This window comes from Cydia splendana, chromosome 24 (assembly GCF_910591565.1).
Source record: "Cydia splendana chromosome 24, ilCydSple1.2, whole genome shotgun sequence".
Taxonomy (NCBI): Eukaryota; Metazoa; Arthropoda; class Insecta; order Lepidoptera; family Tortricidae; genus Cydia; species Cydia splendana.
The window spans coordinates 7,823,828-7,846,568 of NC_085983.1; the positions used below are offsets into that span (position 1 = coordinate 7,823,828).

Consider the following 22,741-nt stretch of genomic DNA (forward strand, 5'->3'; position numbering starts at 1 on the left):
AGTTGTTTGTATAAGATACACTTAAAACTTAAAAACAACATGTTATCATGCCTCACTGTATAAATAATAATACCTACAGATGTGTAAATGATAAAAGGAACATTTTTACCGGCTGTTATCCAATAAGAATCTTATTATGTTACATTATACGTAATAATATATTGACATAACACGCAGCTGTGACCTAACAGCCATACCAGTGTCTAATTGGATTTAAAAAGTTATATCAGGTTACAGAAAAAAAAGTTACTCACCGTCGATGTATGGGTCGCCTTGGAGTATGTTCATCAAAATAATCGTTTTCAAATCACATTATTCGTCGGAAACGTATCCCGGCATTGCAAAACTAAATTAAGCAACGCACCAAAGGTCACTCGAGGAAATAAAAGGACTGATATATCACGAATAATTAGAGAATAATTACGCGGTAGATGTATAAGACGACAATAACATCTAATTATTAGTCCTTCAAACCAAATTAAACAGTTCTACCGACCGTTTAGCACACCAATTTCGAGTTGACTTCGAGATGTTCAGTTTCTCGAAGTATTACACAAACGCTGTCAGAGTACAGTCTGCTGAGTCTACAACGGCACGCACGTTTAACAGTCCCGAGTCTAAATAGCGCCCCTGAGTATTTTACGGCGTCGTAACTAATTATTTAAGTGAGATTTATGCTTCAAGGCACAAAAATGTATCGTCTCCCCGACTGACGTGCTAATTCCACAGACATTTCGTTTAGGCTCTAGAGGTTGACATAAATAAAATAATGATTTTTTTTCTTGACGTCTCTAGCATGATCATAAGTTTAAAGACAAATTCCTAAGCCAAGTGCCAAGTTTTCAGGCAAATCAATCATTTACTTCGTTAATTATTTTCTATGATGCCATATCTTTCTTTAATATTAAAAAAATAAAGTCATCCTGCCGTATTTGACCAAATACAATGGCCAAGTGTGCAGGGCATGTGCAGGAAGAACAAACGAAAGTATTAAATATAGATGGTCAAGCAAATCTTGTCAGTAGAAAAAGGCGCGAAATTCAAATTTTCTATAAGACGATATCCCTTCGCGCCTAAATTTTTCAAATTTGCCGCCTTTTTTTACTGACAAGATCTGCTTGACCAACTATATATGCAGAGCGATTTTTATTGTGTCTCGAACTAGCTACATTAGCTGACAGCTGTCAACGTCAAGCCAACTGTTATCTGTCAAACAGCCTGTTTTCGAGTTATTCCATGTGTTTTGTTTATACTTTTCAATTGCGAAATTGAAATAAAATTTTAACGCTAACGATATTGAATCTCATCAGAAAATGTCGTGCTTTCTTTGCTTCATATGCCACAGCACAGTTCACAGTGACACAAATGTTGAAACACGGGAAAAATACAAAGAATTGGTTGGAATGAAGGTACGTTGATATACTTTAATTTTTATTAATTTTAGCTTTAAGAGTGAAGATGTTTTGTTTGATTTATTGATAATTAGACTTTGTTTGTTGGATATTTATAAAAAAAAACTGGGCACCTGGGCACAGGCCTCCCCGCGCATGAGAGGAGGCCTGTGCCCAGCAGTGGGACGTATATAGGCTGAATTATAATTATTAAAAGTTCTGTCTACTTTGCTTTTAAAGTGGTTCTGATTCCAGTTATGTTCAGACTCTCATCTGTGCCATGTCTGCTGTCACTTGCTGAGAAAGCTATGGTTATTTAAGTCAATATGTTTGAGACGGAGTATGGAGTACCCTGTATTGTTTAGGTAAGCTTTTTAACAGAACAGCATTTTTATAGAATATAATAGAATTATTTTATTCGTAAGCACAAACAAACGAGACTTTACATGAATATAAAAAAAAATAGAAAGATTAAAGTGCCACGAAATGGCCTCATCTCAGTAACATACTGGTGGGTTCCAGCGCTGATCTTCCGATGAGACCATCAAGTGAAAAGAATATGTAGCTATTACAATATAAAGTGTCATTCCATGGAACTTCCTAACTATGTAATCAAACCGCCATATTGAAATTGTCAAAGTATGATGAATTTACTAGTGACTTTTGTTTACATAGTTGGTAAGTTCCATAGAATGACACTTTATGTACCTAGTTAGTTATAAACTTGTAGTTTTGTTTAGTGATTATAGTGAAATATAGAGACAGAATAAGAAAGAATACAATGATGAAATAGTGCATGTTTTGCAATTTAGGTATTTTTTCAATAAAATAATTATGAGGACATCAGGACAAGTAGAATCTGTGAAATAAAAGTAAGCTTAACTCATAAAAAATAGATCTATACCATACTCAATTAAACCACACCCGCAAATATTGAATTCTAATATTAATATCATTGTGAAATCATGATAATAGATCGAACAATCAATCAATTTCAAAGAATCTGAAATCCAATTTCTAAAAACTTTTTCAGTGATCAAGGCACAGTCTATCTACAAAACAGTCAGATAGAAACAGTCATCCTATGCCCAGACATAGAAGAATGTGAACAACATACAACAACATCATACCACTTCACATCTGACACGGATCATACCAACCAATATGTATCTTTAGAAGATACAGATAAAATAGATATAACGGAAGAAAAAGATAAATATATTGAGTCAGACGATGATGTTACAGAGTTTAATGATTATGATCAAGATATAGAAAAACAAAATGATATGAAGATTGAAAATAAAAATGAGGCTACAGAAGAAATTAAACCTAAGGAAGAATTGAATAAGAATGATGATTTTTATAAAATAATTTTGAGCATTGAAGAGCAGAAGGCAGAGTTGGAAGCGAAGAGGAGAGAAGATAAGTATTTGGAAGCGGAGTTTAAATGCTATAATTGTGCTATGGCGTTTTTGTTCAAAGATACTTATCAAGCTCATATGATGAGACATGAAGAGGTGAGTTCTATTTTTCTTTCTTTTTAGGTTAGTTTTTTTAGTTAGGGTGGTATTCCACCTGGCCAATTTGTTGGTCCAATTTCATCGTCTCACACTCTCATTAAGCAAAATGTGAGACAAAATACACATGTGACAAAGATATTGGACAGATAGAATGACTACTGAACCAAAACAATACAAAACACAAATCAAAAATATTTTTTCCTTTGTTTCCGTGGACCTACAACCAGAGGTCGGACAAATCATTGCAAAACCATAAAAAATCATATATGTATATCTCAAAATAGGACAAGATTTATTAAACTCATATTATGTACACAGTATCTTTATAAAATTTCCAGATTATACTCAAAAACTACAGTTCAAAATTTGTTAAAAAATTGTATCGCGTTCCATACCATATTTATTTTTGCGATAAATTGTCCTAACTCTACCAACATTGTAAAGTCAAAAATGTGACTCCCGAACACGCCGATTTTTGTTATTCAGATGGGGACAATTTTTCGCCAATCTGATTAAATTGTCCGATCGAATCAGGCCGTGCGGACGCAAACGCCAATTTGGCTCGCCGAATTCAACCGCCGATAATGACCGATATATATTACCGATAAAATGGAGTGCGGACGCAAGAATACCAATTTGTGACGCCAGTATTTTCGCTCTGGGGCATTTTTTCAATTTAGAGGCCTCTAATATCAGCATAAATCTAAAATTGATGATTAAATTGGAGATTGACGCCAATTTAATTTCTGATCAAATCGGTCGATTTGATCATCCCGTCTGGATACCGCTTTATACGGTGCATTACGAATACACGTACGCACGCACACAATCACAACTCGAGCGCTGAACGGCGTTACATGAAGGCACTGGCTCACTCCGCGATTTCGTCGCGTCGCTACAAGTACATGCGACCCACACCAATTTCGGTGTCTAGCAGTAGTAGTTGCCGCTCAGAACGGACGCCTGCTCGCGCTTGCGCCACCTGGCGGTCATATCTGTCGTAATAGACGCGTTTTGTTAAAGAGTAAACATTCTGTACCTAGTACTATTATTTATTCTGTGTCTCAGCATCGTTTTAGCGAGGACACCTCGTATTCTTCGTCCTTGTTACATTTAATGTCATTAAAATAGGGAATATTACGCGAAACTCTGCGCAGGGGATGCCACTACCACAATCCATCACAAATTGAGGGTCTGCCGCGAAATAAGAAAATCAAAATTACGTTATCTAACCTCGCTATCACTCTTGCATATTCGAGCGATAAAGAGGCAGATAACTAAATTTGGATTTTCGCGTTTCCCGGTAGGCCCTTTGTAAGTAAACCACCTTGATGTATCAATGTCATGTTTTATTATCTTTGAAAACTTGTCCAAAATCATTTTAAGGCACAGTATGTATAAGTTACGCTATGGATGTATATGGTTTACGATAGGCGCTAGTGCTGCTCTCTGGCGGCAGAATATTGCAGTAATACCCCCTATTGTCCCCAGTCAAACGGCGAGCACCTCTGCCCGATCTGCCTCCTCCGCTTCGCGTCCTCCGCCGTGCTGCGCGCGCACACGCAGACGCACCGCGAGCGCGGCGCGTGCGCGCGTTGCGGCGCCACCGTCGGCGCGCGGCGCCGCAACGCGCATAGAGCTAAATGCGTCAATAACAGTCAAGCTATATGCCATCTGTGCTCTAAGGCTTTTACGTAAGTAATATACCTAATATCTGAGTGACATAATAAGTTTTTGGCTAAAAAGTCATTTTTAGTACAAGCTTTTATCGCTGACTGTACTTTTCTTACTACAGGCAAGTAATACTCATCGAGACAATTCTAAAAACCCCTAACACAATTAGGTTGCGCTGTTTCATCACAGAGTTCCTATGGCCACCTGTTTCCATCATCAGATCAGCTCGATGGTACCATAATATTGGATTGTCATCCGATTTATACATGCATGCAAAATTTCAGCTCAATCGGAAACCGGGAAGTGGATCAAATTTAACTTGCAAGATTTGATTACAGAACGACAGACAACGGTCAGGTGAAACTAAATAAAAGCTCGTAAAAACTCAACAATGCGCGCTTTCTCAGAGATAAGACCTAACTAGATCGATTTTTCGCTCCCGAAACCCCCAATGTAGCAAATTTCATCGAAGTCGTTAGAGCCGTTTCCGACATCCCCGAAATATATATATATATATATCAATAAAGGTATTTGTCAATAAAGGTCTCTGCCCACTACACCGTATCATACCATGACCGTGCTATGAACGTATCAGGCACGGATAGTAACGCGATACGGACTACTATGCCCATGACACCGTGTCCACATTGTTTCATATCCGTACATAACGGGTTTAATGCCCGCAGTAACCGCGCATCATCCCCATAGCATCCGCCTATAATCCCCGTAGCATCCGCGTTTCATCCCCTCAGTACCCGCGTTTTATCCGCGAGAGCATGACTCGTCAGAAACAGCGAGCGAATAGTTATCAGACTGGTAAGAGCGAGCAAGAAATATAGGAACGTGTTTATAACGGGTTTAGAACGGTCACCATACGCGGTTATAACCCGTATGCCCACCGTTTCGCCGCCTGCACGCACCGTTCTGGCAACGTTGCGTGCCATGCACGGAGCGTTTCGGCATCGGCAAAATTTCCTCGCCGACTATTTTTGATGGTCCGTGCATGGCACGCGACGGGTATGGTCGGTAACGGAACGGGCTAGTGGGCATAGTCTCATTCTTTTTAATACAAAGAATATATTTTTGCCTGACACGTTCATAGCACGGTCATGGTATGATACGGTGTAGTGGGCAGAGACCTAAATGGCAACGTTGCGTGCCGTGCACGGAGCGTTTCGGCACCGGCAAAGTATCCTCGCCGGCAATTTTTGACGGTCCGTGCATTGCACGCGACGGGTATGGTCGGTGTCGGAACGGGCTAGTGGGCATAGTCTCATACTTTTTAATACAAAGAATATTTTTTTGCCTGACACGTTCCTACTACGGTCATGGTATGATACGGTGTAGTGGGCAGAGACCTTAACAGTAGAATACACCTTATTTTGGGATTATAATATAATTTGACGACCGGTCTGGCCTAGTGGTTAGTGACCCTGCCTGTGAAGCCAATGGTCCTGGGTTTGAATCCCGGTAAGGGCATTTATTTGTGTGATGATGAGCACAGGTATTTGTTCCTGAGTCATGGGTGATTTCTATGTACCGTATAAGTTAAGTATGTATATCGTCGCCTAGCACCCATAGTACAAGGTTTGCTTAGTTTGGGGCTAGGTTGATCTGTGTAAGATGTCCCCTAATATTTATTATTATTTATGTATTTATTATATGTAAATAAGCCATGATTCTGTATAAGATTGACTCCAAGTATTTTTTTATTTCAGCGATGGTAACGGCCTACAGCAGCATATCAAGCGCTTCCATCTCTCAAAAACCAGCAGCAAGACATACTCCTGTCATGTGTGCGGCAAGACTTACAATAACCAAGCGGCCGTACGGACACATATGATGTAAGTATATCATATAATCACAGAATAAGTAATAGAACTACCGTACAGAATGGAAATTTCCTACAAAACCGAAGCTTGACAGCGGTTCAGGAACGAATTATGCTATCCCTTTCTATAGTCTGTATCTTTAGCGCCACTTGCACCATCCCACTAACCCGGAGTTAAACGGTTAAACCGTAAACCCAGTGTCAAATTGTACTGGTAACCATGGTAACTCCAGGCTTAACCGGTTAACCCCGGGTTAGTGGAATGGTGCAAGTGGCCCTTAGGTATTTAAATAAAAGTAAACAAAATCTCCTTAAGCCAGTTGAGATAGATGAATACATTACATGATCAAATAATGTAGGTTAAAGTCAGGTCGTTCATTGACAGATCCAGGCGGGTTTGTATTTGGTTGGATAACCAATAAATGTTATAACAACCCGAAAATGTACAAATTGTTTGTTTACATTTATTTAAATACCTAAAGATACAGAGTATAGTGTATGGCATTATCCCTTTCGGCTAATTAGGGTTGTCAAAATAGGGAATATTACGCAAAACTCTGCGTAGAGGGCGTCACTAGCTCAATGACATGATCGATTTTCGCGTTTCGCGGTAGGCCACCTGTAAACAAACCGCCTTGATGCATCAATGTCATAGTGAAAAATTTTCAAAAAACTGTTTCAGGCCTAGTATGTGTAAGTTACTCTATGGTTTAGTATGTGCACTAGTGCTGCACTCTGGCGGCAGAACATTGCAGTAATACTCTGTGGTATCAGAATTATTAGAAAAAAGAAGTACTTACGCCAAATTTCAACTGCATCTAATATCAGGAAGTGGTTCAAATTTAGGTTAAAAGATTTGATTCAAATATACAAAGAAACGAATAAGTATACGCAGTGAAGCTAAATAAAAGTGTGTAGAGTTAGACCAAGAAAAGTCTGCAGAGATTTTGACAGCACACGCAGTGCCAGTGTTATTTATACGGCATAATTTCATAGAAGTTTGACTTTTAAAATAACGCCTGCACTGCATATGCTGTCTGTCACAGAATAAGTAATAGTACTACCGTACAGAAAGGACACTTCCTACAAAACCGAAGTTTGACAGCGATTCAGGGTCGAATCATGATATACGTTTCTAACTTATGGCACTACACCTTTCGGCTAATTAGGGTTGTCAAAATTCAAATCATTACCTGTGCTCGTGCACGCGAAGGGACGTCAAGTTGTGTCAACCCTAATAATTGCTCGGAGCAATGCTGAGCCCAACGGAGCCGAGTTTGCCCGAAGGCAAGAGTGTCTCCCCACTGGTGCTGTCAAAATCTCTGCAGACTTTTCTTGGTGTTACTCTAATAGAACTGATGGTGCAAATAATAATTAATATACTCAAGGAAAACATTTATTTAAACATTCTTTTTCTTCCCGAATACCCTTCAAAAGTCCCAAAATACATTCTGTTTTTCGCTTCATCGTGATTCATATCAAAATATATGCTTTTAGTCTTATAATTTATCTGGTATTTCCTTGTACTGTTTTATATTTTCCCATGACAGTGGTTTTAGGCCTCTATTTGTGTATATATACTGATTTACTGGGTTGTCTGGATGTACGTCTACCGGTATTTTGAATACTATTGGCACTGGACAAAATACTAGAGTAATACACGATAATAATATAACGCTTATGTGCATTTTATTCGCGTGATATTTTCATATCTAACTGATATCAGGTAGGTATATACCTACCTAGAGTTACATTTCGAATTGTTTTTAGGGTTCCGTACCCAAAGGGTAAAAACGGGACCCTATTACTTAGACTCCGCTGTCCGTAGTATAGCTAGACAGTTGAAATTTTCACAGATGATGTATTTCTGTTGCCGCTATAACAACAAATACTAAAAACAAAATAAAAATAAATATTTAAGTGGGGCTCCCATACAACCAACGTTATTTATTTGCCGTTTTTTGCGTAATGGTACGGAACCCATCGTGCGCGAGTCCGACTCGCACTTGGCCGGTTTTTTTATTGATGTTTTCCAATTTAGTTTGATTTAGTTATGTGACTGTATTGAACGTTATAAAACATTTATCTACAATCAGTAATAAAAAGCTTTTTCCATATACATTTCTGTATTTACATAACGCTATTATAAATAAAAAAAAATTTAGAAAACAATATAGTTAAGTTTTTATTGGAGTCCCGTTAAAAAATAAAACATTATGTTTATCGAATTATCACTAAAGTGTCATTTCTATGGAACTTGCTAACTATGTAAACAAAAGTCACTAGTAAATTCATCATTCTTTGTCAATTTCAATATGGCGGTTTGTTTACATAGTTAGCAAGTTCCATAGAATTACACTTTAGTGATAATTTAGGTACTTAAGCGTTTTCCAAAAAAAAATTACATTTCTCTCATGTCTTCAAAATATTCAGTTCTTGGGCTCATTTTACTCAGGATCATTTGTACATTCAGGCCTCATACATGAAAAAATGTGTCCCAAAATTTTGTATGAAAACATATTATCCAGTGCGTCACGTTCATAAAAAAATATTCATACAAAAATGTGACGATCTGGGAAGGAAATCTTGGGACACATTTTTTCATGTATGAGGCGTGAATGTACAAATGATTCTGAGTAAAATGAGCCCTAGAAGTCAATATTTTGAAGGCATGGAAGAACTGTATTTTTTTTTAAACGCTCATCTATTGCAAACAATTCACGTTTTTTCGAACTGCGGTAACTTAAGTTTCCTATTAACCCTTGACGGTTCCCTTTTCAAATATCGCACTTTATCCCTTACTCTGTCTTGCTCTGGTATAGGCTCCTCAAAATCGTACTTTTCTACAATTCGAGGCAAATCTTTGTAATAATTCGGACTGCTTAATTTATAGAAATCCCTCTTTGGTAACATTGTACCTCTCATTGTAAATTTCTTTGTCGGTCTGCCGTAACCTTTTGGTTCTTCAGAATCTAGCAAACTTTCTGTTGCTGCTTGTATAGATTCTGGGTTTACTTCTTTAAAATCTGGTTGAGGGTCGTCTGCGTAACCTGCTATTGGCACCTTTTCAATTTGACCTTGACCTTTCTTAGTTTTTGTATGTTTAGTAGTTGTATCTGTATCTTCAATGTTTTTATATGTATCCTTACTTGTTATTGGCATTTCTTCATTATTAGCAGACTCAATACTACCGTGGTCATTGATTTTTTTCGCATTATTCATTGTCTTTTTATCATCACGATTCTCTTTCTGTTTTCTGTTACTATTGTCATCATTCTTTGATTGTCGACTAATATCATGTTTAATATTTTCTTTTATTATCTTCTGAGGTTTTTTTCTACTTTTTATTAACATTTCTTCATTATTCGCAAACTTGTCTTTGTAACGACCTTGATAATTGAATTTATTCTGCTCGTGTATTATTTTTGTATCATCACGATCCACTTTCTTTTTCCTGTTTATTTTGCCATCACTATCTGTTTCGCGGCCAAGTTCATATTTATCATACATATCGTGTTCTTCTATCTTGTCTTTGTTACGACCTTGATAATTGAATTTAGTCTTAGCATACGTTGTTTTTATTTCATCATTATGTTTCTGTTTTCTTTTTCCTTTGTCATCGTTATCTGTTTCGCGACCAAGTTCATATTTATCATACATATCGTTTTCTTCTATTTTCTTCTGAGGTTTCCTTTTACTCTTTATCGGCAATTCTTCACTATTTGCAGACTTGTTTTTACCACGACCTTGATAATTCAATTTATTTTTACCATCCATTATTTTTATATCACGATTCTCTTTCTGTTTTCTGAATTTCTGTTTTCTATCGTCATCATTCTTTGTTTCGGGACCAAGTTCATATTTATCGTACATATCATTTTCCTCTATTTTTTTCTGAGGTCTCCTTTTGTGAGTGTTTTTTATCAAATCATAATTAACTTGGTGATCTTTCATTTTGAATGAAAAGACGTGGTCTGAAAAGCTCTCTTTTTTCCCTTTTACTGGAAGTGGCCGTGAAACTTCTGTCGACTCTCTTAATGCAATCTTCGTTGTTAACTCTTCTTCTCTACACATTCTACTGTTTGGATTCTGTTTACAATATTCCGAATCTTTAAAATATTTGTTTCTTAAAAGTAACGGCGCCTTATAGCTTTTATTGTTATTGTCTTGTATATGCAGTTCGTCATCTTTATCAATTTTAATTTCCTTTTTAATTAGTTCATTAATCTTATCACTGTCCTCAGCTTGTTGTTTAGGTTTTCGTTTGTTATTCTTTTTATTATCAGACCCCAATTCGAATTTTTCATGTGTGTCAGTTTCTTCTTTCGATATGTGGGGGTCGTAATATGCCTTCCTTTCCTTGCTTTTCTCCTTCGCTTCCTCTGTAGACGTTACATCATGTACCGGTTGTTTTACTTTTTTGTTGGATTTTATTTTCGACACATCTGGTTCTGATGTATCGCTCTCTAATTTATCTTCGTCATAAGGATGAAGACGATGGGTAGAGATCTGTTCCGGTGTCACCTCTTTTGAATTTTCTTCCCTATTTTCTGGAACTTTAAAATTTTGATACTTTTTCTTGTTCCTTAATATTGACTGTTCAATATTGCCGGACTGATTATCTACATTCTTATCGTTGTCATCATTTTGCATTTGTTTCGTTTCTCGATAGTGTTTTTCTTTACCGTCCTCCACTGACTGATCATTGACACCTTTCTTGTTATTACTTTTTATTGAAGAGCCTACTGCATATTTTTCGTACATGTCGTTGCTTTCTATTGGTTGCATTAGAGGTGGTTTTTGATGAGTTTCTTTCTTTTCTGACTTATCTTGTTCTACTTCTGTAATGTCTTTTAGGAAATGATTTAAGGGCATATTTGTTTTCTTAGGATCTTTTTTAACTTCTTTTATATCATGCGATATAGCTGTATCATTTTGTTTTGGAGGAGTATTTTCGTGGTTGATTTCATTTTTCTCTCCCAACATATGCTCTTCAAATGTATGACTGTCATCTTTTTTGTGTCCTAGAATAAGAATGCAGTGTTTTAATTTATTTACAAAATCTAGATTATAATTTTTTATCATCTACTTACGTCCTAACAATCGAGTTTCGTCCACATATTGCACATTTAATTCTCTTTTAGCTTGATCATAATCTATGCTACCTTCATCATTTATATCCCTGTTAGCATTTCCTGTTTTGCTATTTTTGATCGCAGGTGGTTCTATAGATATATCGTGGTTGTATTTCCATTCGCCTAGTTTGGTTTCTGTGTAATCAATTTTATTATGATCTCTTGACATGTTTATTACATTCAATGGTCTAGTAGCTTCTTTTGAATCTATATTATAATCTATCCCTTCAGGAGTATAAACTTCTTTTGTACCGTTATCCAAATTCCCTTCATTAATATTCTGTAATAGATCTTCTATCTCATCTCTTACGTATACTGGACCTGGTGGGGTATTATAAATCACTTGCTTCAATTCTTTACTGTCAGCATTTTTAACAGTATTGAATCTTTTAGGTTTATAGTGGTTGTATTCTGTGGTTACAGCTGAGGCGGTTGCTACACTTGCGTCAGTTGGTTGTTGATTAGTTCTTGCAGCCTCTTTTATAGGTATCTCTTTATTTGCCAGTATATTTTCTATTTGTTGATTTTCTTTCCTTCTCCTTAGGGAGATTTCAGAGACTAGATTAGTCAATCTATCCGCTAGGTCTTTTGCTAAGAACTTGTTGGCTAGATTTCTGAAATCTTCCACGTTTACTGCGAGCAATAGATGGCCATCTATTGCAATAGAAACACATGCTATTGTGCCTGTAATAAATAATATATTAAATATATTCAATAATACATAAAAGATAAATCAATACATGGATATACTAATAACTAATGACAAATTAAGATTATATTAAATATATTATCTACGTAAAATACGTGAGTGACCCTCGACTTAAAATACATGAGTGACCCTCGACTTAAAATATGTGAGCGACTCTCGGCTTAAAATACGTGAGTGACCCTCGACTTAAAATACGTGAGTGACCCGTTCTTAATATAATATGTATGTGTCTCAAAGAAGTTTTGTTATATAGGGGTTTTCAGAAAAAATGGTACCATTTTTTTCTAAAAACCATCAACTTTTGGGTTATTTAGACTCAGAATCACGAGTACTATCGAATGAGACAAAGAAAAAAAGTGTCCCCAGTTTTTCATATAAATTTTGGATGTCAGTTTTGTAACGGTCCATACAAAATGTATGTGAAAATGCGTTACAAAACTGTCGATTTTTTTGGGACACATTTTTTTTCCTTTTAAATCGATAGTCCTCGTGATTCTGAGTAGAAATAACCCAAAAGTTGATGGATTTTCGAAAAAAAGTGTACTTTTAAGTGAAAATGCCCATATATTATCGGTAGACCTTTGATTTGACCTTATCCCTTTTGTAATAAGTTCCACCGATGGACAGTTAAGAGCGGTTTCGCACTACGTCCGATCCGAATCCGATCCGAACCCGTGAAAATATGGCCCGTAGTAGCCGTAGAACTATTTCTATGGTAAGTTACGCACCGCACACGTTGAATGACGGAAAGAAATCGGATGACGGAGATCGGATCTAGTGCGTATTTTACCATAGAAATAGTTCTACGGCTACTACGGACCATATTTTCACGGGTTCGGATCGGATTCGGATCGGACGTAGTGCGAAACCGCTGTAAGAGTATTGCTGTTTCTACATCCGTGCAAGATCCAAAGTACCCACGATTTTCACTGAAATAACGCTCAGTAAAATAATATCTTATTTTGACGATAAAATCATACTCTGCGCTGGTGGCCTAGCGGTAAGTGCGTGCGACTTTCAATCTGGAGGACGCGGGTTCAAACCCCGGTTCGTACCAATCAGTTTTCCGGAACTTATGTACGAAAGTATCATTTGATATTTACCTGTCGCTTTTCGGTGAAGGAAAACATCGTGAGGAAACCGGACTAATCCCAATAAGACCTAGTTTACCCTCTGGGTTGGAAGGTCAGATGGCAGACGCTTTTGTAGAAACTAGTGCCTACGCCAATTAGCCAAGCGGACCCCAGGCTCCCATGAGCCGTGGCAAAATGCCGGGACAACGCGAGGAAGAAGAAGACGATATAATCATACTTACATACTTGCAGCGCGTGTCGAAAGAAAACCATTGTACAATAACAACAGCCACGGCCATTACCTATATTGGTGTTCAATATTTAATGTGATATTGAAATGGCGATTGCACAATTTTCAAATGCGTAGCGTAGGCTCACACTTATGCCAAACGTCATTATGTATATATTAAAAAACACCGGTCAAGTGCGAGTCGGACTCGCGCTCGAAGGGTTCCGTACCATTACGCAAAAAAAAGGCAAAATAAAATCACGTTTGTTGTAAGGGAGCCCCACTTAAATATTTATTTTCACATCACCTATTTGGATAAGGGCTTTTTCTTCCGGCTAGGAGGGATCAAAGTGGTACTTTTCCTCCCTGCTAGGCGGGGAGGTGGCACTTTTCTGTTCTAGGACACTGTTTTTGTTATTTTTTAAATTCTTGTTTTAGCTTGAATAATATTTTGAAACATAATAATTGTGTCAACACTAAGATTTTTTTATTTTCCTCATAGTTGATGTGAAAAGCAGCATATGTCACACGGTATCAAAATTATTTCCTCTTGGGCGTTAACACTTGAATCCCTCATTACGCTCAGGATCATTCAGGATTCAATGTACGCCCTTGACGGAAATATGTGACGTCCCACGGTCAAAGGTACCTTATGGCGGGTATGGAGTTATGCATACCCCAGTAATCTACAATAAATAAGCTATCGATAACACAAAAGATCAACCTTCTAGGTTGCGTAGTTACAGAGATATGATTTTTTGAAAATAATGTTGTGAAATGAGCAACTTTACGATAGAGAAGTTTTAAGTTTAGCCGCCTAAAAAACTATGTTCCTGAAGTAAGTTACATAGTTGACTACAAATAATAATGCCTTATATATCTGAGATTAAAAAAATATTGCGACTTGTTCTGTAATGCAAATAGAAACTTTTGATATCGACTGATTTATGTGTATACTAACCAATCTCTTGAAAATAAAGTTTTATTTCATTTTCACGATTGATTGCAATGAGCTCTCAAGATTTAAATTTTATCTATTAGAAAACGACACTGACAGACAGTTTAAGCAAAAAACAATACCGATTTAGAGGTGAAAATGTATTTTCTGACTTTTTCATATAAAATCACAAAATTGAATATTTTTACTTTTAATGTGACACACAATCAATTTTTCTGAGCACATATGAAAGAAATTCTGTCATTCAAATGAAATAAATCCTAAAACCCCAACTAAATACTATATTTAACCCCTTATGCCACTTTAAACTTACATAACAATAACAGTATTTGCTCCATACATTTACGAAAAGGTACCTTATGGAAATAAATCTAATAATACATCACTACAAAATATCAATCATATTATAGTTTATCTTTTATGAATAGAAAATATTAATTTACATTAAACTGCCCCCAATTTAATTAGTTCTTCGTCATAATAATCTTAAAAAAGACCAATAATTTGTATGTAATGAAAAGGTACCTTGTGGTCAAGTTACATGATGAGGCATGATGATGATGGAACAGTTAGGATAAACTAATAATATTTTGGGGTTAAGATGGTATAAATCGTCTATTTCTTATCAATAATATATTTCGGTTGCTATTGAAGATAAGCGGCATTGAAGTTCAATGACCTCAGATATTCCATAAGGTAATGCGTCGGGTATTGGTATTTTTCAGCAAACCAATGGCTGATTTACTGCATGCGACCAAACCAAATGAAGATTATTCTAGTTAAGAAAGACTTGACGAGAGTAACTTTGGTATAATAGCAGTCTACTTGGATTTGTGATGTCGGTCTATGTACGGTTATAATATTTGCGAGGCGCCCCAACCAGAACTAAAATTATCAATTTAGTTTTGCAGAATGCTAATACAGTTCTCTACCAAACTTCTTTTCCCGTATTGACTAGTTTTTTTGGGAATTTTCAATCTTTTTTCCATAAGGTACCTTTTCTACTAAACTCTGAGACGACATTACTAGGCTTATAACTAACTTATAACAAAAATAAAAACAGGTAAACAAACGTTAGGCATTAAGGTTTCAGATCACACAATAAAAAAAAATTGAGCATTTTTTCACCTCTTTACAAAACATTTAATATCTCCGAAACTAGAAACCCTCATAAGGTACCTTTTCCCGTGGAACGTCACATATATCATTTTGATCCCTTGTAACACAAACTACTATTTATTTCGTTTTTAGTATTTGTTGTTATAGCGGCAACAGAAATACATCATCTGTGAAAATTCAGAATATAATAAATATTTAAATGGGGCTCCCAGACAACAAACGTGTTTTTTTACCGTTTTTTGCGTAATGGTATGGAACCTTTCGCGCGCGAGTCCATCTCCCACTTGGCCGGTTTCTTTATTTTGCTTGCATTATCCACGATATTTATGCATTAATTAATAATTATGAATTAATTAATAATTATTTCAGTAAGCATATAAACAAGAAGTTCCCCTGCCCCACGTGCGGCGCGCGATTCAGCTCGCCGTACACGCTGGCGGCGCACGGCCGGCGGCACTTCGGCAAGCGACCACGGAGGAGCGCCCCGGCCATACACCACATGTGAGCCATACTAGTTACAGATGTACAAGAAGTTCCCCTGCCCCACGTGTGGCGCGGTTCAGCTCGCCGTACACGCTGGCTGCGCACGGCCGGCGGCACTTCGGCAAGCGACCACGGAGGAGCGCCCCGGCCATACACCACATGTGAGCCATATTAGTTACAGATGTACTAGAAGTTCCCCTGCCCCACGTGTGGCGCGCGGTTCAGCTCGCCGTACACGCTGGCGGCGCACGGCCGGCGGCACTTCGGCAAGCGACCACGGAGGAGCGCCCCGGCCATACACCACATGTGAGCCATACTAGTTACAGATGTACAAGAAGTTCCCCTGCCCCACGTGTGGCGCGGTTCAGCTCGCCGTACACTCTGGCTGCGCACGGCCGGCGGCACTTCGGCAAGCGACCACGGAGGAGCGCCCCGGCCATACACCACATGTGAGCCATACTAGTTACAGATGTACAAGAAGTTCCCCTGCCCCACGTGTGGCGCGCGGTTCAGCTCGCCGTACACGCTGGCGGCGCACGGCCGGCGGCACTTCGGCAAGCGACCACTGAGGAGCGCCCCGGCCATACACCACATGTGAGCCATATTAGTTACAGATGTACTAGAAGTTCCCCTGCCCCACGTGTGGCGCGGTTCAGCTCGCCGTACACGCTGGCGGCGCACGGCCGGCGGCACTTCGGCAAGCGACCACGGAGGAGCGCCCCGGCCATACACCACATGTGAGCCATATTAGTTACAGATGTACTAGAAGTTCCCCTGCCCCACGTGTGGCGCGCGGTTCAGCTCGCCGTACACGCTGGCGGCGCACGGCCGGCGGCACTTCGGCAAGCGACCACGGAGGAGCGCCCCGGCCATACACCACATGTGAGCCATATTATATTATGTACTTACTGTACAAGTATATTGCACATGCATCATATTGTTCATTTGCCCCATCAGCATTTAGTTTTATATAAAAGTTTCGTAATTAGTCAATAAGTACCTATTCATTCACAATATATTCACGTTCGCTATTCTATAAGTGTCTACACCTATCAAGTTATAATAAATCAAGTTTATCTCAAGAAATCGTCTTTCGTGTTCCAAATTACTATCAAGATATTTATGAAGTAAATGTTAGAGTTAGAAAGTACTCTAACAGTTACAGATGTTGCGCATAATTGTTTTCCATCGTATTTTCTCGGAAACGTTCGTATTTGTCTTGCTACTTCAGCCTCAGTACTTTTTGTACCGAGCCTGACTGAAATAGCAAAACACATTCGTACGTTTCCGTGAAAATACGAAGGGAAGGAAAATAATTATGCACTACATATGTACAGTAATTGTATTGGTTCTAAAACAACTTATTTTCTTTTCCAGCCTGCCCTGCCAACTGTGCTCAAAAACCTTCACCACGCAGCGCTCCCTCGCGTCCCATATGCAAACTGTGCACTCCACCGACAAGAAATACTGCTGCAATCTGTGTGGGGCGAGCTATACTAGCAAGAAATCACTGGGCGCTCATATACGGAGGCACACGGCGCAGCCTAAGCTGTGCTTGTGTCATCTCTGTGGGGCTAGCTTCCAGGTAACGAACTATATACTGTAAAATATCAATTTAAACGAAATATAGCTGCAATATTAGTGGAAAGGAACTGGGCGCTCATATACGAAGGCATACAGCTCAGCCTAAACTGCGCTTGTGTCATCTCTGTGGTGCCAGCTTCCAGGTAACTAACTAGATACTGTAAAATATACCTAAATACAGTTGTAATATGTGTGGGGCGAGCTATGCTAGCAAGAAGTCACTGGGCGCTCATATACGGAGGCATACAGCGCAGCCTAAACTGTGCTTGTGTCATCTCTGTGGGGCCAGCTTCCAGGTAACTAACTAGATACTGTAAAATATACCTAAATACAGTTGTAATATGTGTGGGGCGAGCTATACTAGCAAGAAATCCCTGGGCGCTCATATACGGAGGCATACAGCGCAGCCTAAACTGTGCTTGTGTCATCTCTGTGGGGCCAGCTTCCAGGTAACTAACTAGATACTGTAAAATATACCTAAATACAGTTGTAATATGTGTGGGGCGAGCTATGCTAGCAAGAAGTCACTGGGCGCTCATATACGGAGGCATACAGCGCAGCCTAAACTGTGCTTGTGTCATCTCTGTGGGGCCAGCTTCCAGGTAAATAACTAGATACTGTAAAATATACCCAAATACAGGTGTAATATGTGTGGGGCGAGCTATACTAGTAAGAAGTCATTGGACGCTCATATACGGAGGCATACAGCGCAGCCTAAACTGTGCTTGGTCATCTCTGTGGGGCCAGCTTCCAGGTAACTAACTAGATACTGTAAAATATACCTAAATACAGTTGTAATATGTGTGGGGCGAGCTATGCTAGCAAGAAGTCACTGGGCGCTCATATACGGAGGCATACAGCGCAGCCTAAACTGTGCTTGTGTCATCTCTGTGGGGCCAGCTTCCAGGTAAATAACTAGATACTGTAAAATATACCCAAATACAGGTGTAATATGTGTGGGGCGAGCTATACTAGTAAGACGTCATTGGACGCTCATATACGGAGGCATACAGCGCAGCCTAAACTGTGCTTGGTCATCTCTGTGGGGCCAGCTTCCAGGTAACTAACTAGATACTGTAAAATATACCTAAATACAGTTGTAATATGTGTGGGGCGAGCTATGCTAGCAAGAAGTCACTGGGCGCTCATATACGGAGGCATACAGCGCAGCCTAAACTGTGCTTGTGTCATCTCTGTGGGGCCAGCTTCCAGGTAAATAACTAGATACTGTAAAATATACCCAAATACAGGTGTAATATGTGTGGGGCGAGCTATACTAGTAAGAAGTCATTGGACGCTCATATACGGAGGCATACAGCTCAGCCTAAACAGTGCTTGTGTCATCTCTGTGGGGCCAGCTTCCAGGTAAATAACTAGATACTGCAAAATATACCTAAATGTAGCTGTAATATGTGTGGGGCGAGCTATACTAGCAAGAAATCACTGGGCGCTCATATACGAAGGCACACCAGTCAACCTAAACTGTGCTTGTGTCATCTCTGTGGGGCCAGCTTCCAGGTAACTAACTAGATACTGTAAAATATACCTAAATACAGTTGTAATATGTGTGGGGCGAGCTATGCTAGCAAGAAGTCACTGGGCGCTCATATATGGAGGCATACAGCGCAGCCTAAACTGTGCTTGGTCATCTCTGTGGGGCCAGCTTCCAGGTAAATAACTAGATACTGCAAAATATACCTGAATATAGCTGTAATATGTGTGGGGCGAGCTATACTAGCAAGAAATCCCTGGGCGCTCATATACGGAGGCATACAACGCAGCCTAAACTGTGCTTGTGTCATCTCTGTGGGGCCAGCTTCCAGGTAACTAACTAGATACTGTAAAATATACCTAAATACAGTTGTAATATGTGTGGGGCGAGCTATGCTAGCAAGAAGTCACTGGGCGCTCATATACGGAGGCATACAGCGCAGCCTAAACTGTGCTTGTGTCATCTCTGTGGGGCCAGCTTCCAGGTAAATAACTAGATACTGTAAAATATACCCAAATACAGGTGTAATATGTGTGGGGCGAGCTATACTAGTAAGATGTCATTGGACGCTCATATACGGAGGCATACAGCGCAGCCTAAACTGTGCTTAGTCATCTCTGTGGGGCCAGCTTCCAGGTAACTAACTAGATACTGTAAAATATACCTAAATACAGTTGTAATATGTGTGGGGCGAGCTATGCTAGCAAGAAGTCACTGGGCGCTCATATACGGAGGCATACAGCGCAGCCTAAACTGTGCTTGTGTCATCTCTGTGGGGCCAGCTTCCAGGTAAATAACTAGATACTGTAAAATATACCCAAATACAGGTGTAATATGTGTGGGGCGAGCTATACTAGTAAGAAGTCATTGGACGCTCATATACGGAGGCATACAGCTCAGCCTAAACAGTGCTTGTGTCATCTCTGTGGGGCCAGCTTCCAGGTAAATAACTAGATACTGCAAAATATACCTAAATGTAGCTGTAATATGTGTGGGGCGAGCTATACTAGCAAGAAATCACTGGGCGCTCATATACGAAGGCACACCAGTCAACCTAAACTGTGCTTGTGTCATCTCTGTGGGGCCAGTTTCCAGGTAACTAACTAGATACTGTAAAATATACCTAAATACAGTTGTAATATGTGTGGGGCGAGCTATGCTAGCAAGAAGTCACTGGGCGCTCATATACGGAGGCATACAGCGCAGCCTAAACTGTGCTTGTGTCATCTCTGTGGGGCCAGCTTCCAGGTAAATAACTAGATACTGTAAAATATACCCAAATACAGGTGTAATATGTGTGGGGCGAGCTATACTAGTAAGAAGTCATTGGACGCTCATATACGGAGGCATACAGCTCAGCCTAAACAGTGCTTGTGTCATCTCTGTGGTGCCAGCTTCCAGGTAAATAAGTAGATACTGCAAAATATACCTAAATGTAGCTGTAATATGTGTGGGGCGTGCTATACTAGCAAGAAATCCCTGGGCGCTCATATACGGAGGCATACAGCGCAGCCTAAGCTGTGCTTGTGTCATCTCTGTGGGGCCAGCGTTCAGGTAACGAAATATATACTGTAAAATATGAATTTAAACGAAATATAGCTGCAATATTAGTGGGAAGTAACTGGGCGCCCTTATACGAAGACATACAGCTCAACTTAAACTATGCTTCTGTCATCTCTGTGGGGCCAGCTTCCAGGTTAATAACTAGATACTGCAAAATATACCTAAATGTAGCTGTAATATGTGTGGGGCGAGCTATACTAGCAAGAAATCCCTGGGCGCTCATATACGGAGGCATACAGCGCAGGCTAAACTGTGCTTGTGTCATCTCTGTGGGGCCAGCTTCCAGGTAAATAACTAGATACTGTAAAATATACCTAAATACAGTTGTAATATGTGTGGGGCGAGCTATACTAGCAAGAAATCACTGGGCGCTCATATACGGAGGCACACCAGTCAACCTAAACTGTGCTTGCGTCATCTCTGTGGGGCCAGCTTCCAGGTAACTAACTAGATACTGCAAAATATACCTAAATACATGTGTAATATGTGTGGGGCGAGCTATACTAGCAACCAACCCTGGGCGCTCATATACGTATGTGAATATAGGAGATAGACGGCGTTAAATCGTTATTTAAGATGATTGACCAATGATTTAATGAGTGAATGATTGATTGATATATTGATTGATGATTGATGAACTGTTTTAATTGATATAAAAAATTGATTAAGATTAATTGATAAATCTCACTCTTTAATATGATATTTTATTTATTTTCAGGGTAACAGCAAACTGAACAGACACCTCCGATCGGTGTGCGAAAAGAATAAGCTAGAAGAAGAACTATCGGCTTTCTATAATCAAGAATGAGTATCAAACTATACCTACTACCAGGCGTGGCTCACTCCGCGATTTCGTCGCGTCGCTACAAGTACATGCGGCCCACACCAATTTTGATGTCTAGCAGTAGCAGTTGCCGCGCACCGGTACGGAACGGACGGCTGCTCGCGCTTGCGCCACCTGGCGGTCATATCTGTCGTAATAGACGCGTTTTGTTAGAGTGTACCTTCTGTACCTAGTACTATTATTTATTCTGTGCTACTACCAATAGGTTGATAGATGCCGGTCTGAAGAAAAAACTAAAGTATTATTCAACTCATAAAGGCCGGCAACACACATGTGACACTAAAAAGCAAACGTAAGGCGAAAGTGTCGACTAAGTTCAGTCATAGAATAAGTAACTTCCTAGTTCCTACAAAACCGAAGTTTGACAGCGATTCAGGCCCAAATCATGATATCCCTTTCTAACTTATGGCACTATCCTTTTCGGCTATTTAGGGTCAAAATTCAAGGCATTGTCTTATCTGTGGTCGAGCACGCAAAGGGACGTCAAGTTGTGTCAACCCTAATAATTGCTCGGAGCAATGCTGAGCCGAACAGAGCCGAGTTTGCCCGAAGTCAGGAGTGTCTCCCCACTGATTCAGTCAGAATCAAAAGCAGCGATTACTTGTGATGAAATTATGTACATAAAATAAATCTCTGTGATATTTTTTTTTAGTTTTAATTCAGGCAGTAAACCTAAACAGATTTGTATTTATTTACAGACTAATAAAAATGAGATGTAATACATTAGTACTACACTAGATCAAAGACATATCTAACTTCGTATAAGACGAATAAAGTCTAAGGAAAAAACGTGCCTCGGAATTGAAGCAAAAGTCATTCTCGAATAGATGGCGCACACACCTTTAGCCTATCCTCGGCTAGATGGCGTGACGACACCGTTTCATATTTAACAATTTTAACACATAGATATTAGTGAATGAACATGGATCAAAATGATATAAAAATAATAAAATCATTTATCCATATATATACATTTTTTGATAACTTTATACGTTTTCATTTTGAGTTTTAGTCGTGTGTCGATAGATGGCAGTAAATTTACTGTGACTACAAAATTTACAATGACAGGACCCCTCTATACTATCTATTCTTTTTGACTAGATTTAATCCTAGATTATAAGTAGCTTAAATAGGGA

At 39.1% G+C, this 22,741-nt stretch overlaps 2 protein-coding genes across 3 annotated transcripts; one reads left to right on the forward strand and one right to left on the reverse strand.

Annotated features, from left to right (window-relative positions):
* Positions 1-1,232: 1,232 nt before the first annotated feature.
* On the forward strand, positions 1,233-21,694 carry LOC134802180 (zinc finger protein 558-like). The gene is made up of 11 exons (XM_063774774.1): positions 1,233-1,409; positions 1,647-1,756; positions 2,425-2,908; positions 4,403-4,605; positions 6,304-6,429; positions 16,009-16,140; positions 16,304-16,428; positions 16,592-16,716; positions 16,889-17,004; positions 17,500-17,707; positions 21,480-21,694. Exons 1-11 carry the CDS (start codon positions 1,314-1,316, stop codon positions 21,567-21,569), a joined length of 1,815 nt encoding a protein of 604 aa, XP_063630844.1. The 5' UTR covers positions 1,233-1,313; the 3' UTR covers positions 21,570-21,694.
* LOC134802319 (uncharacterized protein PF3D7_1225600-like) lies at positions 7,799-13,685 on the reverse strand. Of its 2 annotated transcripts, none has more exons than XM_063774918.1 (3): positions 13,576-13,685; positions 11,582-12,235; positions 7,799-11,440 (listed from the first exon to the last, which is right to left on the reverse strand). In XM_063774918.1, exons 1-3 carry the CDS (start codon positions 13,604-13,606, stop codon positions 9,135-9,137), a joined length of 2,991 nt encoding a protein of 996 aa, XP_063630988.1. In that variant the 5' UTR covers positions 13,607-13,685; the 3' UTR covers positions 7,799-9,134. The 2 variants fall into 2 exon arrangements, with proteins under 2 accessions (XP_063630988.1, XP_063630987.1); XM_063774917.1 differs by having other exon boundaries at positions 11,510-12,235.
* Positions 21,695-22,741: the final 1,047 nt, after the last annotated feature.

Bases quoted from the DNA above. Each gene is read 5' to 3' on its own strand.
- LOC134802180 (XM_063774774.1), top strand. From the start codon at position 1,314: ATGTCGTGCTTTCTTTGCTTCATATGCCACAGCACAGTTCACAGTGAC. The intron at 16,717-16,888 runs GTGAGCCATATT...CAGATGTACTAG, and splicing joins GCCCCGGCCATACACCACAT to AAGTTCCCCTGCCCCACGTG. The intron at 17,708-21,479 runs GTAACGAACTAT...ATTTATTTTCAG, and splicing joins TCTGTGGGGCTAGCTTCCAG to GGTAACAGCAAACTGAACAG.
- LOC134802319 (XM_063774917.1), bottom strand. From the start codon at position 13,606: ATGGTTTTCTTTCGACACGCGCTGCAAGTAT. The intron at 12,236-13,575 runs GTAAGTATGATT...TATTTATTACAG, and splicing joins TCGACACGCGCTGCAAGTAT to GCACAATAGCATGTGTTTCT. The intron at 11,441-11,509 runs GTAAGTAGATGA...TTCTTATTCTAG, and splicing joins CGAAACTCGATTGTTAGGAC to GACACAAAAAAGATGACAGT.